Source organism: Engraulis encrasicolus, chromosome 14 (assembly GCF_034702125.1).
Source record: "Engraulis encrasicolus isolate BLACKSEA-1 chromosome 14, IST_EnEncr_1.0, whole genome shotgun sequence".
Taxonomy (NCBI): Eukaryota; Metazoa; Chordata; class Actinopteri; order Clupeiformes; family Engraulidae; genus Engraulis; species Engraulis encrasicolus.
Window position 1 is genome coordinate 22,651,217 of NC_085870.1, and position 19,221 is coordinate 22,670,437.

A 19,221-nucleotide genomic window follows, 5' to 3' on the forward strand; every position below is an offset into this window, starting at 1 on the left:
TCCTTCGCCATGCCAGGGCCGGATGAGGATGTAGCATGCGTATATTGTTGTTGCTTGTTGCTGGTGTTGTTGCAAGTTAAGGAGGAATACGAAGAAAAAACCTCTAGAAGCGTTGTATTTTCCTGTTTGGCATGGTTTGGTGTTTTGTACCGTGTTGCCATCATTCCAGTAGTAAAGATGACTGCAAATTTTACCGATTTCCCGCCGACGACTTGAAGAGGCGAAGATGGAGCCGTGTAGTAGGGTGAGATTATACTAAAATGTGTGCTAGTTGGTTGTTAATGTCATAATGTGGTTGGATAGTATCCGCGTGCTCGTCAGGACAAGTAACCCTTTTCACTGTGTGAGAAGTTTAAAAAACGACGTTAAGTTAAAGGGCAAATGACAGCGATACTGTACCTTTCTGGAAATACCTTTCTGGAACCTTTACACATCCGCTTGGTCTTGAGTTAAATGATGGAGTTTTGCCTTTCTCCCTTCTCTAGGCCTACTCCCAGCCGTTCTGAGTCAGGCTGTGCAGTGGACATTTACCTTCAGATACAATGACACTGACATTGAATATCTTATAATTATAGGCTAAGTAGCAGGCATCACCAGACTAAGAGAATGTCTGAACTGAACAGAAGAAGTGAAAGTCAATTATTTAAGTGGAGGACATGTGTAACATGAGCTTGTAGGCCTACGGGTCAGTAGCCTATCGCTGTAAAGCCAATCTGAATTTAGCTCTTTTGAATGTATGAAGATTAGGCTAATCAGAGTCAAAATGATGTGGGTACACTTTCAACAGTTCCAACTGCCTTCCATGCTTACCGCCTCTATAAAAAAAAATATTATCATGTTAATAATAAGATAATAAGGTAATATTGTTTGCATTTTGTTTTCTTGTTCTTCAGGCGGTATAAACGAGAACCTACCAACATTTCTAGAATCTGCAGCTGTCATTTTCCAGAAGGGAAAGAAAGGGGTCCTGTTCTATTCATCAACAAAGATGGGGATATCTGCCCTGACCACAAAGTCCCCTGTGCTCAGACGGCACAAGTTTCAGGCAGTCACCCGGAATCAACCACTCTCAGTCAGCCACGCAAACAACCAACCATCCCCACTAATCATCCTCAAGCCGCCGTGATGACAGCAGACGGTGGTCTCCATTCACAGTCATTCACAGACAGCGATCACTGCCCAGCAGAGTTGGTCATACTTCCAGCAGAGTCGGTCATTCTTGATCACAGTTATCCTGACATATCAGTCGTGGCCACCGAGCTTGTCCTCCCAGCGCAGACAGTTAACGTGTCATCATCACTCGCCGCTCCCACACCTTTACGAAGTACCCATGTCGCCACTCAGACAGATCTTCCAAACTTCCAGCGTATTCAGAACATTCTCTTGCAAGTCCAGCTGAGAGAGCTCAGGGAAGAGACGAAGGCTTTGACGGAGGAGCTGAGCAGCTTTAAGACTAAGTACACACCTTCTCGACTCAGCGATAAGGTGCTGAAGATGGAGACGGCCCTCCCGGACAGGGAGTGTTTCTATAAAATTGTCGAATGCGCCATTGCCTTGGAAAGCTCTGACCGCTTCAACTACCGCTTTGGTTGGAAAGTGAAAAGTGTGAGTGTCGAGGAGCAGGTGTTTCTGACGCTGATGAAAATGAGGCATAACTACAAGGACTTTCATCTTGGTGCACTGTTCAGCACTGGGGAAGGCACCATCAGAAATATCACCCAAACATGGACTGAAATTTTGAAGGGGCTTCTTGATGACTGTACACCTTCACCCATGGTGAAAGCACAGAAGACAAAAAGGCATGCGAAAGCCGTGTCATCATCAAGTGAACATCCATCAGAGACATCCACTGATGTCTCAGAAATGTCTCTGATTTCTCAGACACCAACTGATATCTCAGAAATGATTTCTGATGTCTTTTACTCATTGGAGTGAATGAGAAAAAAATATGCTGCTATTTTTCCCCCCTATGATTTTGTATGACACAATATGGTTAAGAAAAGCTAATACATTGTAAATGTCAAATGATGGTGAAATCCTTGTTTGGATGGGGTAAGAGGTGAGGCAGTGCACTGTTGTTTTGGAAATGTCAATAAATGTTGCAATTGTTAAAAAGTTGCCTTTGGAAGCAGTTAATCAGTCTAAGTTCCTTTTTTGTGGAATACAGAAGCAGAACTTTTATTTAGGGTGTGTTCTTAGAAGTTCATAGTAGTTGTAGCAGATTTTCCCAGACATTTTTTTCCCAGATATACTGCATATAAGGCTGATGGGCAATGCCAATGTTTTAGATTTTGGATCCAGTGTAACGGCACTGGTACATCTGATAAACTAAAGGTAAGCTGCTATGGATCTTGTCAAATGAGTTCTCGCTCAGCATTTCTGCAAGTTGATTGTTGGTATCATTATAAGTAATACAATTATTAGTCACATTGCAATTAATAATTCCCACATCCACATACTGTGTAGGGCTGCACGATTATGGGGGAAAAAAATAATCGCGATTATTTGTGCTGCCCTAATACTATATATATATATATTTTACCGTGGTACGAGAACGTTTAGAAAATCATTGCAGCGGTTTATCTCTTGTTTAACTTTTGAAGCGGCATCTTCATTTCAATCTAGGCTTTTACCATTCACCACATTCCAAATTACTATGCAGATGACATTTTTCACTGCTTTCCCTAAATAATCCATGGGGAAAGACAGCCATCATAATTTTTAAGCCATCAAACAATAGGGTACAAATTAAATGCTTAGTTTTGAATGAACCTTCCAATGTTTTTTTTTTTTTCTTCAGAAAATGAAAACTTGGAATGCACTGTTCCACATGATTATGCTGATAGAGTTTGTATTGTTGTGAAGAAAAGAAAACAGTCATTTGTTCATTAACAGGTCTTAATTTATTATATTAAAATCTATTTAAATGAAAAACATCTAATGGTTCATGTTACCCTGCTGGATGTGTAGCTGATGTGTGTCTGTTTGGGCAGATAAAGGCACACGAAGAAAGGATTCTGTGAGATAAATACATCAAAATAACAGAACGTGCTAAAAATACCATTTAAAAAGCCACAACCAGGTGAAATGAGTGATATTTGAAGCTGCTGGTAGCTTTGGAGTCCCACAAACTGCAAGTTGTAGCTACGGTGTGCAGTTATGAATAAATCCTTTGTTGGGCCATCCTTAACCAATGCAGCTCACAAGCAGAAACGATTCCAGTGGGAATAGAAATAGAAAAACATCCATCTTTTCAAGTCAAGTCAAGTCAAGTCAAGTAGGTTTTATTGTCAATTTCTTTACATGCACTGGTCATACAAAGAATTTGAAATTACATTTCTTGCTTTCCCATTAGACATAGACTAATCTAGGTAAGGACATAGACAGTATAGACATAGACAGTACTTATACATGGACTTAAGACAGTATGGACATAGACAGTGCTCATACAGACATTTAAAGTGCAAGACTGGACAACAGAAGACTTGTAGAGGACATACATTAAGAGGTATCTGTTGTGCTTTTGTGCTTTTCCTAAAAAAAGTCCTTTATAGCGTTCTGACATGGTAATAGTAGCATTTTGAAGAAAATAAATATTAAAAAAGGTCTGTCAAGTACACCAGCAGCAGTGTGTGTGTGTGTGTGTGTGTGTGTGTGTGTGTGTGTGTGTGTGTGTGTGTGTGTATATGTGTTTAGTGCAGGTAGAAGGTGCGGTGTGCGTCTTGTGTGTGTGTTCGTGTGTGTGTGTGTGTGTGTGTATGTGTGTGAGTATGAGTTGTGTGTCAGTGTGTGTATGTTTGGGTTTAGTGCAGAAAGTGCAGTGTGCTTGTGTGTGTGTGTGTGTGTGTGTGTGTGTTGTGTGTGTGTGTGTGCGCATGTTTTGAGTTAGTGCAGGTTGAAAGTTCAGTCACGAGTATAGTAGTGCAGGTGGAATGTTCAGTCGCAGATATGGTGGTGGGGATGAGGGGGGGGAGCGTTGTCAGTGGCCTTGCTGGCTAGAGGCTGACAGTGGAGGGAGAGTGGGTTGAGTGTTCAGCATCTTGATCGCTTGGTGCATTGTGCTGCTCGCCAGCCTGGTGGTACGGGAACGGAGGCGCCTGTACCTCTTTCCAGAGGGCAGGAGGCTGAGCAGTTTGTGTGCAGGGTGGCTTGTGTCTTTGATGATCATCAGTGCTTTCCGGGTGAGGCGTGTGGTGTAAATGTCCTGCAGGGAGGGGAGTGGTACTCCAATGATCTTCTTCGCTGTGTTCACAACACGCTGGAGTGTCTTCCTGTTTTTCTCCGTGCAGCTTCCTCCCCACACTGTGATGCAGTTGGACACGACGCTCTCTATGGTTCCTCTGTAGAATGTTGTCATGATGGAGGGTGTAGCACTTGCCTTCTTTAGTTTGCGCAGGAAGTAGAGACGCTGATGGGCCTTCTTCGCCAGTGATGTAGTGTTGGTGGTCCAAGAGAGGTCGTCGCTGATGTGCACTCCAAGGAACTTGGTGCTGCTCACTCTCTCCACAGCATCGCCGTCGATGGTCAGTGGTGGCAGTTGTTTTTGGACCCTTTGGAAGTTGACAACAATCTCCTTGGTCTTGTTGACATTCAGCAGGAGGTTGTTGTCTTTGCACCATCTGGCCAGCAGGTCTACTTCTTCTCTGTAGTGAGTCTCATCGCCCTTGGTGATGAGGCCCACCAGTGTTGTATCATCCGCAAACTTCACTAGATGGTTAGTGCTGTGGGTCGTTGTGCAGTCGTGTGTCAGCAGCGTGAACAGCAGGGGGCTGAGAACACAACCTTGCGGAGCCCCCGTGCTCAGGGTCAGGGTGCTCGAGGTGTTGTTCCCTACCCGTACTGCTTGTGGTCTTTGCATCAGGAAGTCCAGCAGCCAGTTGCATAGGGAGGTGCTGAAACCTAGTTTGTCCAGTTTTCTGATGAGTTGTTGTGGTATTATGGTATTGAATGCTGAACTGAAGTCAATGAACAGCATTCTCACATATGAGTCTTTATTGTCAAACGGTCTTGTTCACTGTTAAATGCCCTTGCAACCCTGGATAATCCAGGTTAATGGAGTGGTGGATTGGTGAATGTCTGACCACCACCTCCTAATAAGACTGCGACACGACATTAGTTAAGGGGTGGCAGAGTGGGCCTACTGATTTGGGCTGGCCGAACCATGGGTAGAGGCCTGGTTGTCTTCTTTAGGGTACCCAAAACTGTGAAGATAATGTTTGGAAAGTATTGTATGTGCAGTTCATGACTGACCACTTTCCTCCACGACAGAAAAATAAGAACCATCATTTGTATAATGGCATCATTTTTTTAAATGTATTTTTTAATGGGCTTTTTCGCCTTTTATTTGAGATAGGATAGTGAAGAGCGACAGGAAGCGAATGAATGCCATCTCATGCTGCAAGAAATACTGTACCGATGCACGGTAGCCTACATGTATGCATGTGGTCTTCATGTGTCTCTAGACCCACTGGAGTCTTTTCTGCTTTGGTAACTTAACGGTTGGCCAAATAAAAGGTTTACACAACTACTCCATGGTGTTGACGGGACTTCAGAGCTACAGTACCAGCAGCTTCTAATGACTGCTTTACCTGTTTGCGGCTTTGTAATGGTATTTATGCTCTCTTAATCTGATGTACTGTATGTATTGGTCAGAAACCATTCTTAGTTTGCTTTTATCTGTAAAACCTGTGTGTGCCCTTAAGAGCTACAACTCTAGTAATGCAAGTTGACTTGTATGATATTTTTGATTGAAATAGCTTAAGAATTTTGAACACATCATTTCACTTTTTATATTTAAAAAATATATATATCTTGCACTTCAAGACGGTACATACAGTAAATATAGCTGAATGAACCACTGAAGGTAATTTAGTTAAGTTTTTTTTTTTTCTCAAGAAGTTATGCTGCCCATTCTGAAATTCTGCCCATGCCGGCGTGGCCCAGTGGGCTACTGTGCCGTACCATTATGCTGGAGGGACAATCTATCCACATCTCTCTAGCCAATCAATTTCCACTCTCACAGTCATGGCTGGACTAGCCATCTGGCATAGCAGGCATTTCCCGATGGGCCCAGCACCCTATTTTCAAAAATGAAAAAAAAAGCCCAATATTTATGAAAAAGATCAGATTTGTGAATGAGCCGCATACATTTTGGACATAAACTATGAAAATTGCACAGTGGACCAATACATGAAATTTGTTGAGCTTAAGTGGTCAGAATTGAAAGTGAGTCTCCACCATCTTGGTTGTCACCACAGGCAGACGTGGAGTTAGAGAGATGGCTGCACCTGCTCTGCTGCATTGGACTCTGGTCTTGCTGCTCTCATTGGCTGTTTCATCATCTTCATGCTACATGACGGGTAAAAACTACCTCACTAGTTACTACTGCTACTACTACTACTACAACTACCAGGCCCACCGACAGGGGGGACAACATACCGGTAATGTCCCGGGCCCAGGGAGATAGGGGCCCCCAGGGATGAAAGTTCTCCGGCCCGGGTTAAAAAAATAAAAAATACTCGAAAGTAAATTGACGGTAAATAACTAAATTTTAAAAAAGACAACTGAAGTCCCTCCAATGGTAGCAAAGGAGCGCACTAAAACTAACATTGTTAACCAATCAGAAGAAGAAGGGGGCAGGTCTTAGGAAAGCGTGCTACTTAAAGAATAGGCTCGTTTGCAACCACGCAGCAAAAGATTTGATCAAAACGTGATTGGCTTGGTCATAAAAAGGAGGGGATAACTGCGTCGCAATCAAGCTGGACACATCAGGACGACGAGATTTCAACAGCGGCAAAGAAGGTGGATCTATAGGTCTGTGGGTGGATCTACCTTTTTTGACAGCGGGTGTACCAGGGCGCCCTCTCGTGGAATTAAATCATCATGGCACTAATTCCATGACGTGCTTACCAATGTCGGCACATGCTTGTGAAATCCTCGACTCTCTGCCTCTCGGAGAGAAATCGGATGGTCTTGAGGTAGAGACACAGGTTACTACTCGGTGAATCATGGTACAACTCTTAGTTAAATTTGTGATGATTTGGCTTCACTTCCATGTTATAATTCAGTTAATTAGTGCTCACTTTAGGCTATTCATTTTGTGTTTTGGGACCAAAGTCGTCATTCAGATAGGACCGTTTTAAAATTACTTAACAGCGCCAACCCATGCTGCGAGGATTGAACCCAGGTGTTCAATATGTAGCTTTACCATGGCGCGCCAACCACAAAGGCCACTCTGTTTCGTGCACTTTCATACATAAAAGACAAGATAAGTCTCTCGCAACTGGTCTGTTTCCACATTAACCATCAGCAACTAAAGCCTCCCCGTGTTTCGGTGCAGTTTCGAACCGGGGACCTCATGAATGGAAGTCAGGCGCGCAACCACTACTCTAACCGTCGAGTAGGCGGCCCGCGGAATAATACTGGTTTTGTAACCTACGGCATACACTCCTAACGTGGCGAAGATGGAGCATCTGACGACAGGGTGGTTTGTTTCTTTTTTTTTTTCTGTTGTAAGTGGGTTGTGCGACCATACATATGGATGATACCACTCTGAGTATGCTGCATTTGAGCATGAAATGCATTTCAGCATGTAGAAAATGAAGCACGTTCAACTACACACACACGAATCACATGAGCTATGAACACCAATCACGGCAGATTCCTCACATCATGGAGGAGGTCTTCTGCCCAGCGCAGTTGGTTTCAGCTACTGCGTGGCAGCTTGACAAAACTTTTGTTCCCGCGATGGTTCAACGCCATGTGACACGACTGCCGCGCAGAGGTCACTCCCTTCAACTGCATCGTGAACGGCAAATTCTAACCAGGATCCTTCACGCGGACACACTGAGCATGCTCGCTGCCTAGCAAATTTTCAACCTCGCAGGAAAGACGCTGTCATGAACGCCCTTAATCTCTGGTATCTTGCTCGGACCAGATGAGGGTGATGGTTTCCAGCCCAAAAAATGCTCAAAACCCGCCGAGAAGCACAAAATCCCGCCCAATTCTATTGATTTCTATGGCAAAAATTGGGCTGGTTTTCTCTGCTAAATGCCATTTTTACCCGCACACAGCCATCCTAAGCAGCCCAATTGGGCGGGAAACAACCCAATTTGGCAACACTGCCTGCCCCCTTCTTCTTCTGATTGGTTAACAATGTTAGTTTTACTGCGCTCCTTTGCTACCATTGGCTGACAAACGCAGGAGGGATTTCAGTTGTCTTTTTATTTATTTAGGCCTATTTATTTACCATCAATTTACTTTTGAGTATTTTTTATTTTACTCAAGGTGCCGTTTTCATGATGATTGTGAGATCGTGAAATAATATGTCACATAATGGCTTGTTGATGGCTTTGAACAATCTGTTAATGGGCTTTTTCAGTGGAATTCTAGTCATTGATTGAAGGCTAACAATAACACTGCTCTCTGGTGATGGACAGAACATCTCTTGAGCTTGATGATGAAGCAAGGCAGTCTTTTTTCTGAGAATAGCCCAATAGGAGAGTAGCCCAAATATTTACAGGGCAGGCACCACAAATTCTGACATAGAGCTAGCTCTATCCATGGCTCTATTCAGACTGACTGTACAGCTGAGAAACCTAGAACCCATCTATCTACAGACACAGACAACATATAGTCCATAGTAGCCACCAAATTGACATTAATTAATTAAGTTGATTTGCATTTGTAATTCGTTAAAACTAAAAGTATTTTGCATTATTATTCAGCGATGTCCAGGCATTTGCATTTTCTTTTGCAGGATTAAACATTTAGGCCTAAGTAACCAAAGATTATGCTTTTACAGAGGTAAAAGAGGTAACAGAGGTTATGTATCTAACATGTGATGGTATTTCAATCTTTTTTGCTCATATTCTGCTACACATACTTTTCTAATGCTTTTGTGATAAAATAACCTATGTAACTACAATATTATGACATGATAAGTATGTAATTATGTAATAATGATTATCACTATTGACACCCTTTTGGTCTCCTTGGTAGGCCCTATTCGAGTTGCAAAAGACATTCAAGTCATTCATCATTTTGACCCTGACATGGCACCCACATAAGAATAAGATAAATAAGATAAACATAAGTGTAAATACTAAGCTTAAAAAGCAATGAAATTTTCGTTTCACCGTGTATCGTATAGGGTCGCGTGGACGCACCAAAAAGTTCAGGCTCAGGATTTTTTTTAAACTTTAATCCCTGGGCCCCAGAATTGGGTCACCATAACATTGTAAGTTTTGGGTAGTGGGCCCTGGCCTTTCAGATGACATTGTCCCGGGCCCAGCAGAAGCGGTCAGCGTCCCTGACTACTACTATTACTACTACTACTACTACTACTACTACTACTACCACCGTTACTACTAGGCTACCGGTTGACCGGCAATAACCATTCAGAAGACTTGGTTCAAGATCTGAGAAGATATTCTAAGTTACTAATTATGAGGATGCAAACATGAAATATTCCACACGTTAATGTATTTCATTTAATTTTATTTAAAATTATGTATATTTCAGATTCCCTACTAATACTCATTAAGCATATTTTCTCAATTTTTTAGGCAATCTTGCCTTGAATGCCCCTACGGTGCTGTCCTCCACCTGGGGAGGCGAACCAGAACACGCAGTTGATGGGGTGAAACGTGCAGAGAATGATTTCTTTACCTGCACCCACACCGAGAGTGAGGAAGACCCCTGGTGGCGTGTTGACCTGTCCCGCCCTTACAACATCACCATGGTGACCATCACCAACCGCAAGGACTGCTGCGAAAGACGAATCAATGGAGCCCAAATCCGAATCGGCAACAGCCTGGAAAACCATGGCAACAACAATATGCTGTAGGGCAGTCAGAGATCTCACAATATTTATTGATTATTGAGACCTATAAGCAATGCTAAGTGTGCGTGTGCGTGTGTGTGTGTGTGTGTACACCAAACACTCTTTTAAAGAGCTGCTGAAATCACATCAATACGAAGAGGGGAGTCAAAAACGTTCAGGTTCGACCCTGTGGAAGGCCGTTATGTCAACATCTTCCTGCCAGGCAAAGAAAAAATACTGACCCTCTGTGAGGTGGAAGTGTTTGCCGGGAGTGAAGGTACCTGTGTGCGTTTTTTCTGTAACCTCTATTTTTCTGCTATACTGTAGGTACATAGGTACAGAGAGGGCTGTTTCCTGAATGTGACCCCACAGCACAAGTTCATGTTACATTGTGATTTTCACACTTTTCAATAATCAAAAACATTATTTGCCCTGACCACAGACCAGAACCACCCCACATATTAAATCCAATTTAACCCTCATGTCACGCTGAAGACACAAAGAGCTTAAGCATCTAGGAGCAAGAATGTTTTAGATTACCATTCAACTTGACTTTAATTTGTATTGGGGCTGGGGAGCTTGTTTATTTATTTATGGGGGTGGTGACACTTTTATTATGTTGTAGCAGTTAAAACCTGAAACCAAATTATGCAGTGCTGTGGTTGCTCCATAAACAATTTCGTTGCCCTGCATGACAATGACAAAAATCCTCTTGAATCACTTCCATTTACACCTCACAGACAACCTGGCTCTGCAGAAGCTGGCTACCCAGTCTTCTGTATTCCATGGTACTGGCTTCTCCAAGTTTGCAGTGGATGGAGACAGGAACTCCAATTACAACCGCAAACCCTGTGCTCACAGTGTTGGGGAGGACAACCCCTGGTGGAGAGTGGACCTGGGGAAAAGCTTCCACATCTCCCAAGTCACCATCACCAATCGGGTGGACTGCTGTGCAGAACGCATCGAAGGAACCGAAATTCGTGTTGGTGACAGCCTCTTCAATAATGGCAACAACAACACACGGTAGGCTACAGCAGTGGTTCACAACACGGGTTACGTGGACCATAAGGGCTACATGAGCACACTGCAGGGGGTACTTGTAAAAATGTGATATTAAAAAATGTTTTTTTTAAACACACATATTGAGATAGAGGTAGAACTGTAGAGCATGAGTTAGGGCAGGGGTGGAGAACCTTTTTCATTCGAGGGAACACTTCAAATTCAACCGAGGGCCGTAAAAGTCCTCCAAGGGCCGTACTATGAACACAAATCAGGATTTCCCCCTGCACTTTAGGCCTATATTGAAGGCAGCCACCTTTAAAACAGACCCCACCTTCTCAAGGTGCCCTGAATATAACTGAACTGTATTGCAAATGTATTTTCTAAGATTCAATTACAAAATATGTCATATTTCATGTGATGCTGCATAACATTGAAATTACATCGGGGGCTGGATAAGACGGCCTCAAGGGCCGCGAACGGCCCTCGTGACATAGGTTCCCCACCCCTGAGTTAGGGGGTACCCATGGTTTGACAAAAAAGGCTTATGGGGGGTATGCAAAACCCAAAGCTGGACAACACACGCAGTGGCGGAACAAATGTATACAGGGCCCTGGGGCAAAACACCGATACGGCCCCCCATACAGCCTGCTAAGCTCACAATAGGGCCCCAACTATCAATATGCCAGGGCCCTGGGCCCAGGGGCAAGTGCCCTGCTCGCCCCCCCTATAGCTCCGCCCCTGAACACAGGGTTACCCACAGGGACCTGGGTTGCCCACATTTTGAACTATTCCAATCATTCATTCGTTTTATTTTTACATATTTTGGCCTTCCAGCTCCAAAAAAAACGTGAATTGAGGAATTCACATTATTAGAATATTGACAGGATTTTCCCCTGCACTTTAGGCCTATAAGGCAGCCACCCCACCTTCTCAAGGTGCCCTGAATATAACTGAACTGTATTGCAAATGTATTTTCTAAGATTCCATTACAAAATATGCCATATTTCATGTGATGCTGCATAACATTGAAATTAGATCGGAGGCCGGATAAGACGGCCCCTCGTGACATAGGTTCCCCACCCCTGATTTAGGGGTACCCATGGTTTGACAAAAAAGGCTGATGGGGGGGTATGCAAAAAACAAAGCAGGAGAATACAGGGTTACCCACAGGTTTGCCCACATTTTGAACTATTCCAATCATTCATTCGTTTATTTTTACATATTTTGGCCTTCCAGCTCTAAAAAAACGTGAATTGAGGAATTCACATTATTAGCATATTGTAATAAAATCACCATTTTCTTCAGAAAAAAAGAAAGAAATTCGGGTCACATCAAATCAGTTGAAATTTGGTACTTTCTACATAACATGTCAATGTGGGTTGTTGGTTAGGACCGTCTTTGTCTTAATCACTGCCATGATGCCTTTAACATTGAAGTCAATGGCAGAGGCATTGCAAGGGAGTTATGGAAGCCCAGATACAATTGATGCTTTGCTGTCAGCTGTTTTTGTTTGTTTTATCTGGTGACCCACACCAGAATCTGTATGTGGAAACAAGATCTAAAATTGTTTTTCATCTGCAAACAGGGCTGCAGTTATTCAGCATATGGGAGCAGGAGAGACGAGAGAATTCAACTTCCAGCCCATTAGAGGGCGCTATGTAAACCTGCTCTTACCAGGACAATCGAAGATGCTGACAGTTTGTGAAGTCGAGGTTTACGCCCGTCTTGGTATTGACTCTTTCCATTGATTGTTTGATATCTTTTGATATTTCTCTTGAGACATTAAAGGTGCCGTTGGCAAGTTGTTTTACCCATATCTCCTTTAACTGCCATGGGATTCCAAAAGTAGTTCAAGAAATAGCATACTACAGAAATATCCTAAATTCTCTTAGCCTGGGCCTACCCATACTACCAACCGTGAAACTGCACTGTTTTGCCTCTCAGAATGGGGCACCTAAGTCACGCCCTTCTACTTCCGATCCGTGGGGCTGGAGCTCTCAAAATTTTGAATGGGAGTTAATGGAGCGAGTCAAGCGAAATCCTCATCCCGTTTGGCATGTGCTCTGGATTTCACATATGATGGCAGTGAATTAGAAAGGTTTGGATTTGCGTTGCAAGACCACTCATTTTCGACACGCAAGAAACGTTATTTTAGCTTTTGTACAAAACTGTGTTAGAGACTACAACGTGCGCCTCACATATTTGACGTGAACCGAGGCACAGCCAACCCTACTGCTGCTCCACGGCTGAAGTGGCTGCAGGTTGGACATGCGATTTCTGTTGTGTAGTCCAAATAATTATATATTTTTTGCACGCACACAACTTAAAAATCGCTTGCCAAGTGAGGTCAACAAGCACACCATTGGTTATCATTAATTCTGAGCTACTGCATATGTGTGATCGACGGGGGAATGAGAGGTGGATTGGGAAATGGCTATATTAGCTAATTTAGCTAATAACAGTCAAAAGTTTTTGCTTTCCCAGCTCCATGAGCCGCCCAGAAGGGATGTTAGGTGCCCCATAGGTTTCCTGTTTACAAACATTCGCGCTCTGAGGAGGGACAAGACGCTAAGCAGCCAATCACATGAGCACATTTTTTTTAATGACAGCAGTTTAGAAAAATCAGAGGTTGAAGAGGGACCACTAGCAGACAGGTATGTTTACAAACGGGAAACCCATGTACAGTATAAGCCACGTTTGCAACCCTGCATTTACATGTTTGCATGATCACATTGAGATCTGCTTGGTCTTAGAAAGGTGGGGATGAATGCTAGGCAACCAACGTGGACAGAAATATCGAACGTGACTTCCCAATACATAAAAAATGCTGCTTCCTACTTGAAGCAGCAAGTGTATGTTCCATGTTGACTGCACACGCAACTCAAGTCAGGTAGATGGGTGCCAATCAGGGCAGATTACTGACGACATAGAGGAGGTCACAATTTCCACTGTCTGGCCAGGCATACTGTCAAAAACTATCATATTTAATTGGGATAGGGGAACAATGAATTTTGACCATTGTAAACATATCCGCATTTATGCAATGACCAGTCCATTAGAAAGTGATTGTTTCAAGCAACGCGTGGTGTTTGATTGTACATTGAACTAGTAGCGTATGGAGGCATATCATCACCACAAGTTAGACACACCATCTCCTCTGTATGTCCCTCAGAGAAATGGGTTGACAACGTGAGTTAGCCAGACCAAATTCTCAAAGAGAGTTGCAGTTGCGATGACCAGTTTAGAATTCTCTAGCTCCCTCTAAAGCCTGTGATCTGTTAACAGAAAATGGAACTGCTCCCTTTGTTTAGTACGTGTTTTATCAATCAGATACTTATATTTCAGCTTTATCATGAATCTCTGCCTTCATTTACAGAAAGATGGAAGACAGCGTTAACACTAACTAAATATTAAGGTTGAGGTCACTGTAACAACTTTGTCTAAGGGTAGCTGTGACCTAATGGTAAGGGAGGTGGTCTTAAGTAAGATCAGAGGGTTGCTGGTTTGAATCCCACCCTTTCCTCTCCATACACTCCCAGACATGGCTGAAGAGCCCTTGAGCAAGGCACCTAACCCCACATTGCTCCAGGGACTGTAACCAATACCCTGTAAATAACTGTGAGTCGATTTGGATAAATGTGTTAGCTAAATGTAATGCAAAGTAATAACTACAGAAGGGACAGGGTTTCATGGGCCGGGTAGGGAATCTTTTTAAATATTATGATCATAGCTTGGAATTTCAGCCCTTTCAACTTTGGTATTCGATGTACGACTTCCAAGTCCAGAGAACAACATAAATCCTGCTGGCGGCACCTTTAACATGTCATTTTAGCTCTGGTTACTGGCATAAACCCATAAGTTAAGCTTTGAAAAAGGTTTTAACCTATTTTGTCCTAAGCCATTTTTGGGAAAGGGTGCCCTCTACCTATTAAATTCAAAATATCTCAGCCTCCGAAGCACATGCAAACATAAAAATAGTTGCATTTAAAAGCTAGGTCGTTTTGCCTTAGAATTTGTTCATTCAGCTGTAACTTAAACACATTTTTAATAAAACAGCTCAAATCTCAAGAACCTGAATGCAGCGTATATGTGTGTCCAGGACACAATGGGTTAAACGGTAATGTCATTGATATCCAGACAGGAATGTTGCCTCAAGAGGAAGAGCAACCCAGTCCAGTCTGATCCTTGGAGAGATGGCCAGTTTTGGCCACGCTCTGAACGCCATTGATGGGAACGCCAACCCAGACGTGCGGAAGGGCTCCTGCTCCATGACAGAGCGCGAGACTGACCCCTGGTGGCGGCTAGACCTGCTGGATGGATACAGCGTTACTGCTGTGGCCCTGACCAACCCCAAAGCTGGCTCACCCAAGGGGCTGAACGGAGCCCAAATTTACATTGGAGATTCCACCAACCCTGCAGAAAATTCTCTGTGAGTTAAACGTGTGACATTACTGAGAGCCTTAAGTAACAGATTAAGACTTCTTTACCATTTTGGTGACAATGAGGCTAACACGCTCTGTGCAAAGTTAAGAGATTAACTTCTAGGGAGTCACATAGGGATGGTCCTGTAATTTTGGATGTGCTGGACAACGTGGTTAAAATGCTGATCATAAGTATAAGCCGATCATTAAAAAAGCTGTTCATCATAAGTACAGAGTTGTATAAAGTAAAGTAACATAAGACCATGACACAAGTACATAGACACTATACAACAGTTGTGCCAGTTACTTCACTGTAAGTAGCCTACCTAATGAGGGTTTTTACAATTCTTTTCGGCCTACTACTTCGACTTCTGTTTTATGCAACTCTGTAAGCATGTCTGTAAAAACCAAAAGTACAGTATCTATATTTTTAACAGTTAGAGACACTAACGCATGCATGGGTAAATGCTGGAATGTGATTAATGGATAAAAAAGATGATGAAAATCTTAAATGTACTATCTTAATGCTTTGTTTTATTCACAGGTGTGCAAAAGTGACGTTTGTGCCGCTTGGTGAGACGGTGCGCTTTGACTGCCTGGAGGAGAGGGTGGGCCAGTATGTGACTGTGATGTTGCCGGGGGAGGGGCGCTCCCTCAGCTTGTGTGAGGTGCAAGTGTTTGGAATTCCAGCCTCCACCCATCAGAGCAACAACAACGCATAAATAAATGAAAATAACCATCTAATATTGTTGCTGTTAAAACTAAGACACCAACACATGCTTTATCATCACACACATTTTCTGCAAGTGAATTTATAGTCTATGTGCTGTAAAAGCTTCACATCCATCGCTGTATGTGCATACATCTGTTCTTGTGTGTGTGCGTGTGTGTGTGTGTGTGTCTTTGTTTTTTGTTTTTGTTTTTTACTTTGCTAGCATGATTTGCTTGATGAAAGAGATGGTACTAGCTACATTGCACCTAGCTTCAACTATGTTAAATGTTTGCAGACATCTTGTTTCACAGCATAAAATTAATCAAATAAAAAACTAAATAATAAAAAAAAATTAAATGTCATACTTCTCTGTCCTTATTACTTTTCTGTCACATGCCCTGTCTGACCAGTTTACACTTTAGAAAGTGCCTGAAAGAAAAAATATAGTCCTATTATCACAGTTAAAGGTCTAGGCTATGCAGCAATGTATTGGTATGTATTGTATGTATTGGTATGTATGTAACAACCTACCTATTTTACTTTTTTTCATAAAATAGGCTCTGACATGTTTTTTTCAACACCGTCAGACACTTGAAAAAATGAAAATCATGCTTTATTTATTTATTTATGAAGAATTGTTAAATAACAGCATTGCATATACATATTATAATCATATTCACTTAATATCAAGCTGAAAAATGTTGGAGGCCTAGGTGACTAGTGAGTGGTCTGTTTTGTAGATGGAATGTGCTGTTCACTTCAACTGGAATGACTAATGCCTTGTGAGGGTTTAGCATAAATTAAAAGACACCCTTCAGGAAGAGGCTTATTTTAATAGTTTTCTAAGAGTATACAAGAATACGAGGATTTTTATTTGTCACACGCTGTATGTACTGTGGTGCATATAATTGCATTGTTTTGTTGACATTAAGTATGCACTTCTCCAAGTATCACTGTTGAAAAGGATGGGACTTTTATTGGTTCACTTTAACTTCCGGTAATTATCCTGATCTGTTCTTACGGTGCCCATCCATTTGTCAGTTTGACCAGGGGGTGTTCACTCACGGAACTAGCTACTAGCCACAACTGGTTAACCCTAATCCTACTCCAGTGCAAAATGAATGGGTGTCAATGGAGTTTTCTACCATTATAATTTTTGTGATTTTTTATAATTTTTTGTCCTGAAATATTAATATTAAGTTCGAAGCTAGAAATAATAAGACCCCATTTGAGTAGCGTTTCGATTATTTTGCGCCACTAGATTATTATAGGGTCACAAAGCTCAATTTTTATGGGGCCAAAACCATAAACATTAGCGCTATGCTAGCGAGTGCAGGTTGAAATCTTCTAACCTGCTGTAAACTACACACCTGAACGATTTGTCAATACAGCCTATTGTTAAACAACAGTCATAGTGCTTACCAGGAATGTTTTGTTGATAATATTTGTGACTGGAAATCGCAGTAGCGATGTATTTAGCATATGGGTTCCCCTTTCCATTCCATAGCCTACATTTTCCCACATGAAGGACTGAACTACGCTCGCCAACTAGTGGAAACTCCATAGTTACTGCAGTAGCATATGCATGCAAAGCTAACTGGCTATTATGGGAACCAATGAGACTGAACCTTCTCCCTGTTAGAGATTCTCTGGTTTGACGCAAGCCGTACCAACGCATTCAATTCATTTTCAATGAAATGCGGCATATCGTCATTACCAGACTCACAATGCATGTTGGGATTCCGGCACGGCGAGCATGGGTCGTGGGCAAAGAGGCTTGAGACAAGAGGGCTTACTCACGTCATAACAGCGTAGTACGAAATGATGGCGAGGGGAGTACGGAAATTTTATTCTTCTTCTACGGTCAGTATTGGAAGCACCTGGGAAGCATGCAATGACACTTCCACGAGGGTCGGAGTGTGGAACAGGTCATAGGACAGCGTGAATGTTTGTCAGCTGTCCTTAATTACCCCCAGCAATTACTGCTGACCAACAGCTGCCGTTAATTTGGCCACAAATTATCCATCATGGTGTCGCCCCCACAGACCATGTGCAAGGGAGTACGGAATCGCACCCACTGACCAATGACCATGCGCAAGGGAGTTAATTTTCCATCCATCCGTGTCCTCAGGCAACGACCCCGTACTACACCGTGGCCAATGCATTTCCCCCCAAGAGATTGTTCTTCTGTTGAGTTTCTTTGGTCGTGGGTCCGGTGGCACGTCAAAAAGTGGAGCTCTCCTGAAAGTCAGGCTAGAGACAGAGAGGATTTACGGTGCCCATCCACTAGTCAGTTTTACGCAAGCCGTACCAACGCATTCAATTCATTTTCAATGAAATGCGGCATATCGTCGTTACCGGACTCGCAATGCATGTTGGGATTCCGGCACGGCGAGCGTGGCTCCGGTGGCACGTCAAAAAGTTGAGCTCTCCTGAAAGTTATGCAAATTAGCAGCGGCTGACGGACTGCGTTACCCAATGACTGTTGATTACATGAAGATGTCCCATGATACCTGTGGTCATCACGAAGGTGCATTTCCCTCGGTAAAATTAGATTTTTGACATCTGTCGAACTTTTGGATGTACAAAATATAGACTACAAGCATGTATGTTGCATGTGCTTATGATGCCTGGGTTCAAATGATTATGTTCTATTTCGACCATAAGCACAACAACACGAGGCCAAGCTGTGTGTGAAAAAAGCACATGTGCCGAGTTCGGTAAGAGCATTTTGAACTGTAATTTAGGGGCAGTTGGTTTGCTATATGGATAAAAACGGCTAGAAATGTAGATTGATATACTTCCTGTATATAACTCCCGGGCCACGCGAGCTGTAGTAGCAGTGCGTCGACACTGGGACATCCAGTACGTCGAGCTGCGATAACGTAACGCTATAATGGATCTTATCGCAGCTCGACGTACTGGATGCCCCACTGTCGACGCACTGCTACTACAGCTCGCGTGGCCCGGGAATTATATACAGGAAGTACAGTATATCACGAAAGTGAATACACCCCTCACAGTTTTGCAGATTTTTGAGTATATCTTTTCATAGGAAAGCATTACAGAAATGTAACTTTGACACAATGATTACTGACCTTTTAACAACATATTTAACCGCTTAAATTTCTTGTTCACTCAGAAAAAAACAAAATACAGCCATTAATGTTTGAACATGTACTCACAAAAGTGAGTACACCCCAGATTAAAATCCGGTAGAGAAGGGGCTATGTTGGCTCGAATCGTCTCGAAATGAAACGAAA

The 19,221-nt window shown here is 42.7% G+C and overlaps 1 protein-coding gene across 1 annotated transcript; it reads left to right on the top strand.

Moving 5' to 3' along the window:
- LOC134462286 (uncharacterized) lies at positions 1-16,262 on the top strand. Its single transcript, XM_063215221.1, has 9 exons — positions 1-244; positions 894-2,334; positions 6,258-6,359; positions 9,567-9,843; positions 9,955-10,100; positions 10,564-10,846; positions 12,411-12,553; positions 14,963-15,254; positions 15,791-16,262. Exons 3-9 carry the CDS (start codon positions 6,278-6,280, stop codon positions 15,966-15,968), a joined length of 1,401 nt encoding a protein of 466 aa, XP_063071291.1. The 5' UTR covers positions 1-244; positions 894-2,334; positions 6,258-6,277; the 3' UTR covers positions 15,969-16,262.
- Positions 16,263-19,221: the final 2,959 nt, after the last annotated feature.

Excerpts from the sequence above, each read along its gene's own strand:
- LOC134462286 (XM_063215221.1), top strand. The coding sequence starts at position 6,278 with ATGGCTGCACCTGCTCTGCTGCATTGGACTCTGGTCTTGCTGCTCTCA. Across the intron at positions 6,360-9,566 it reads ATCTTCATGCTACATGACGG|GCAATCTTGCCTTGAATGCC; the intron begins GTAAAAACTACC and ends TCAATTTTTTAG. Across the intron at positions 9,844-9,954 it reads CATGGCAACAACAATATGCT|AGCTGCTGAAATCACATCAA; the intron begins GTAGGGCAGTCA and ends ACTCTTTTAAAG.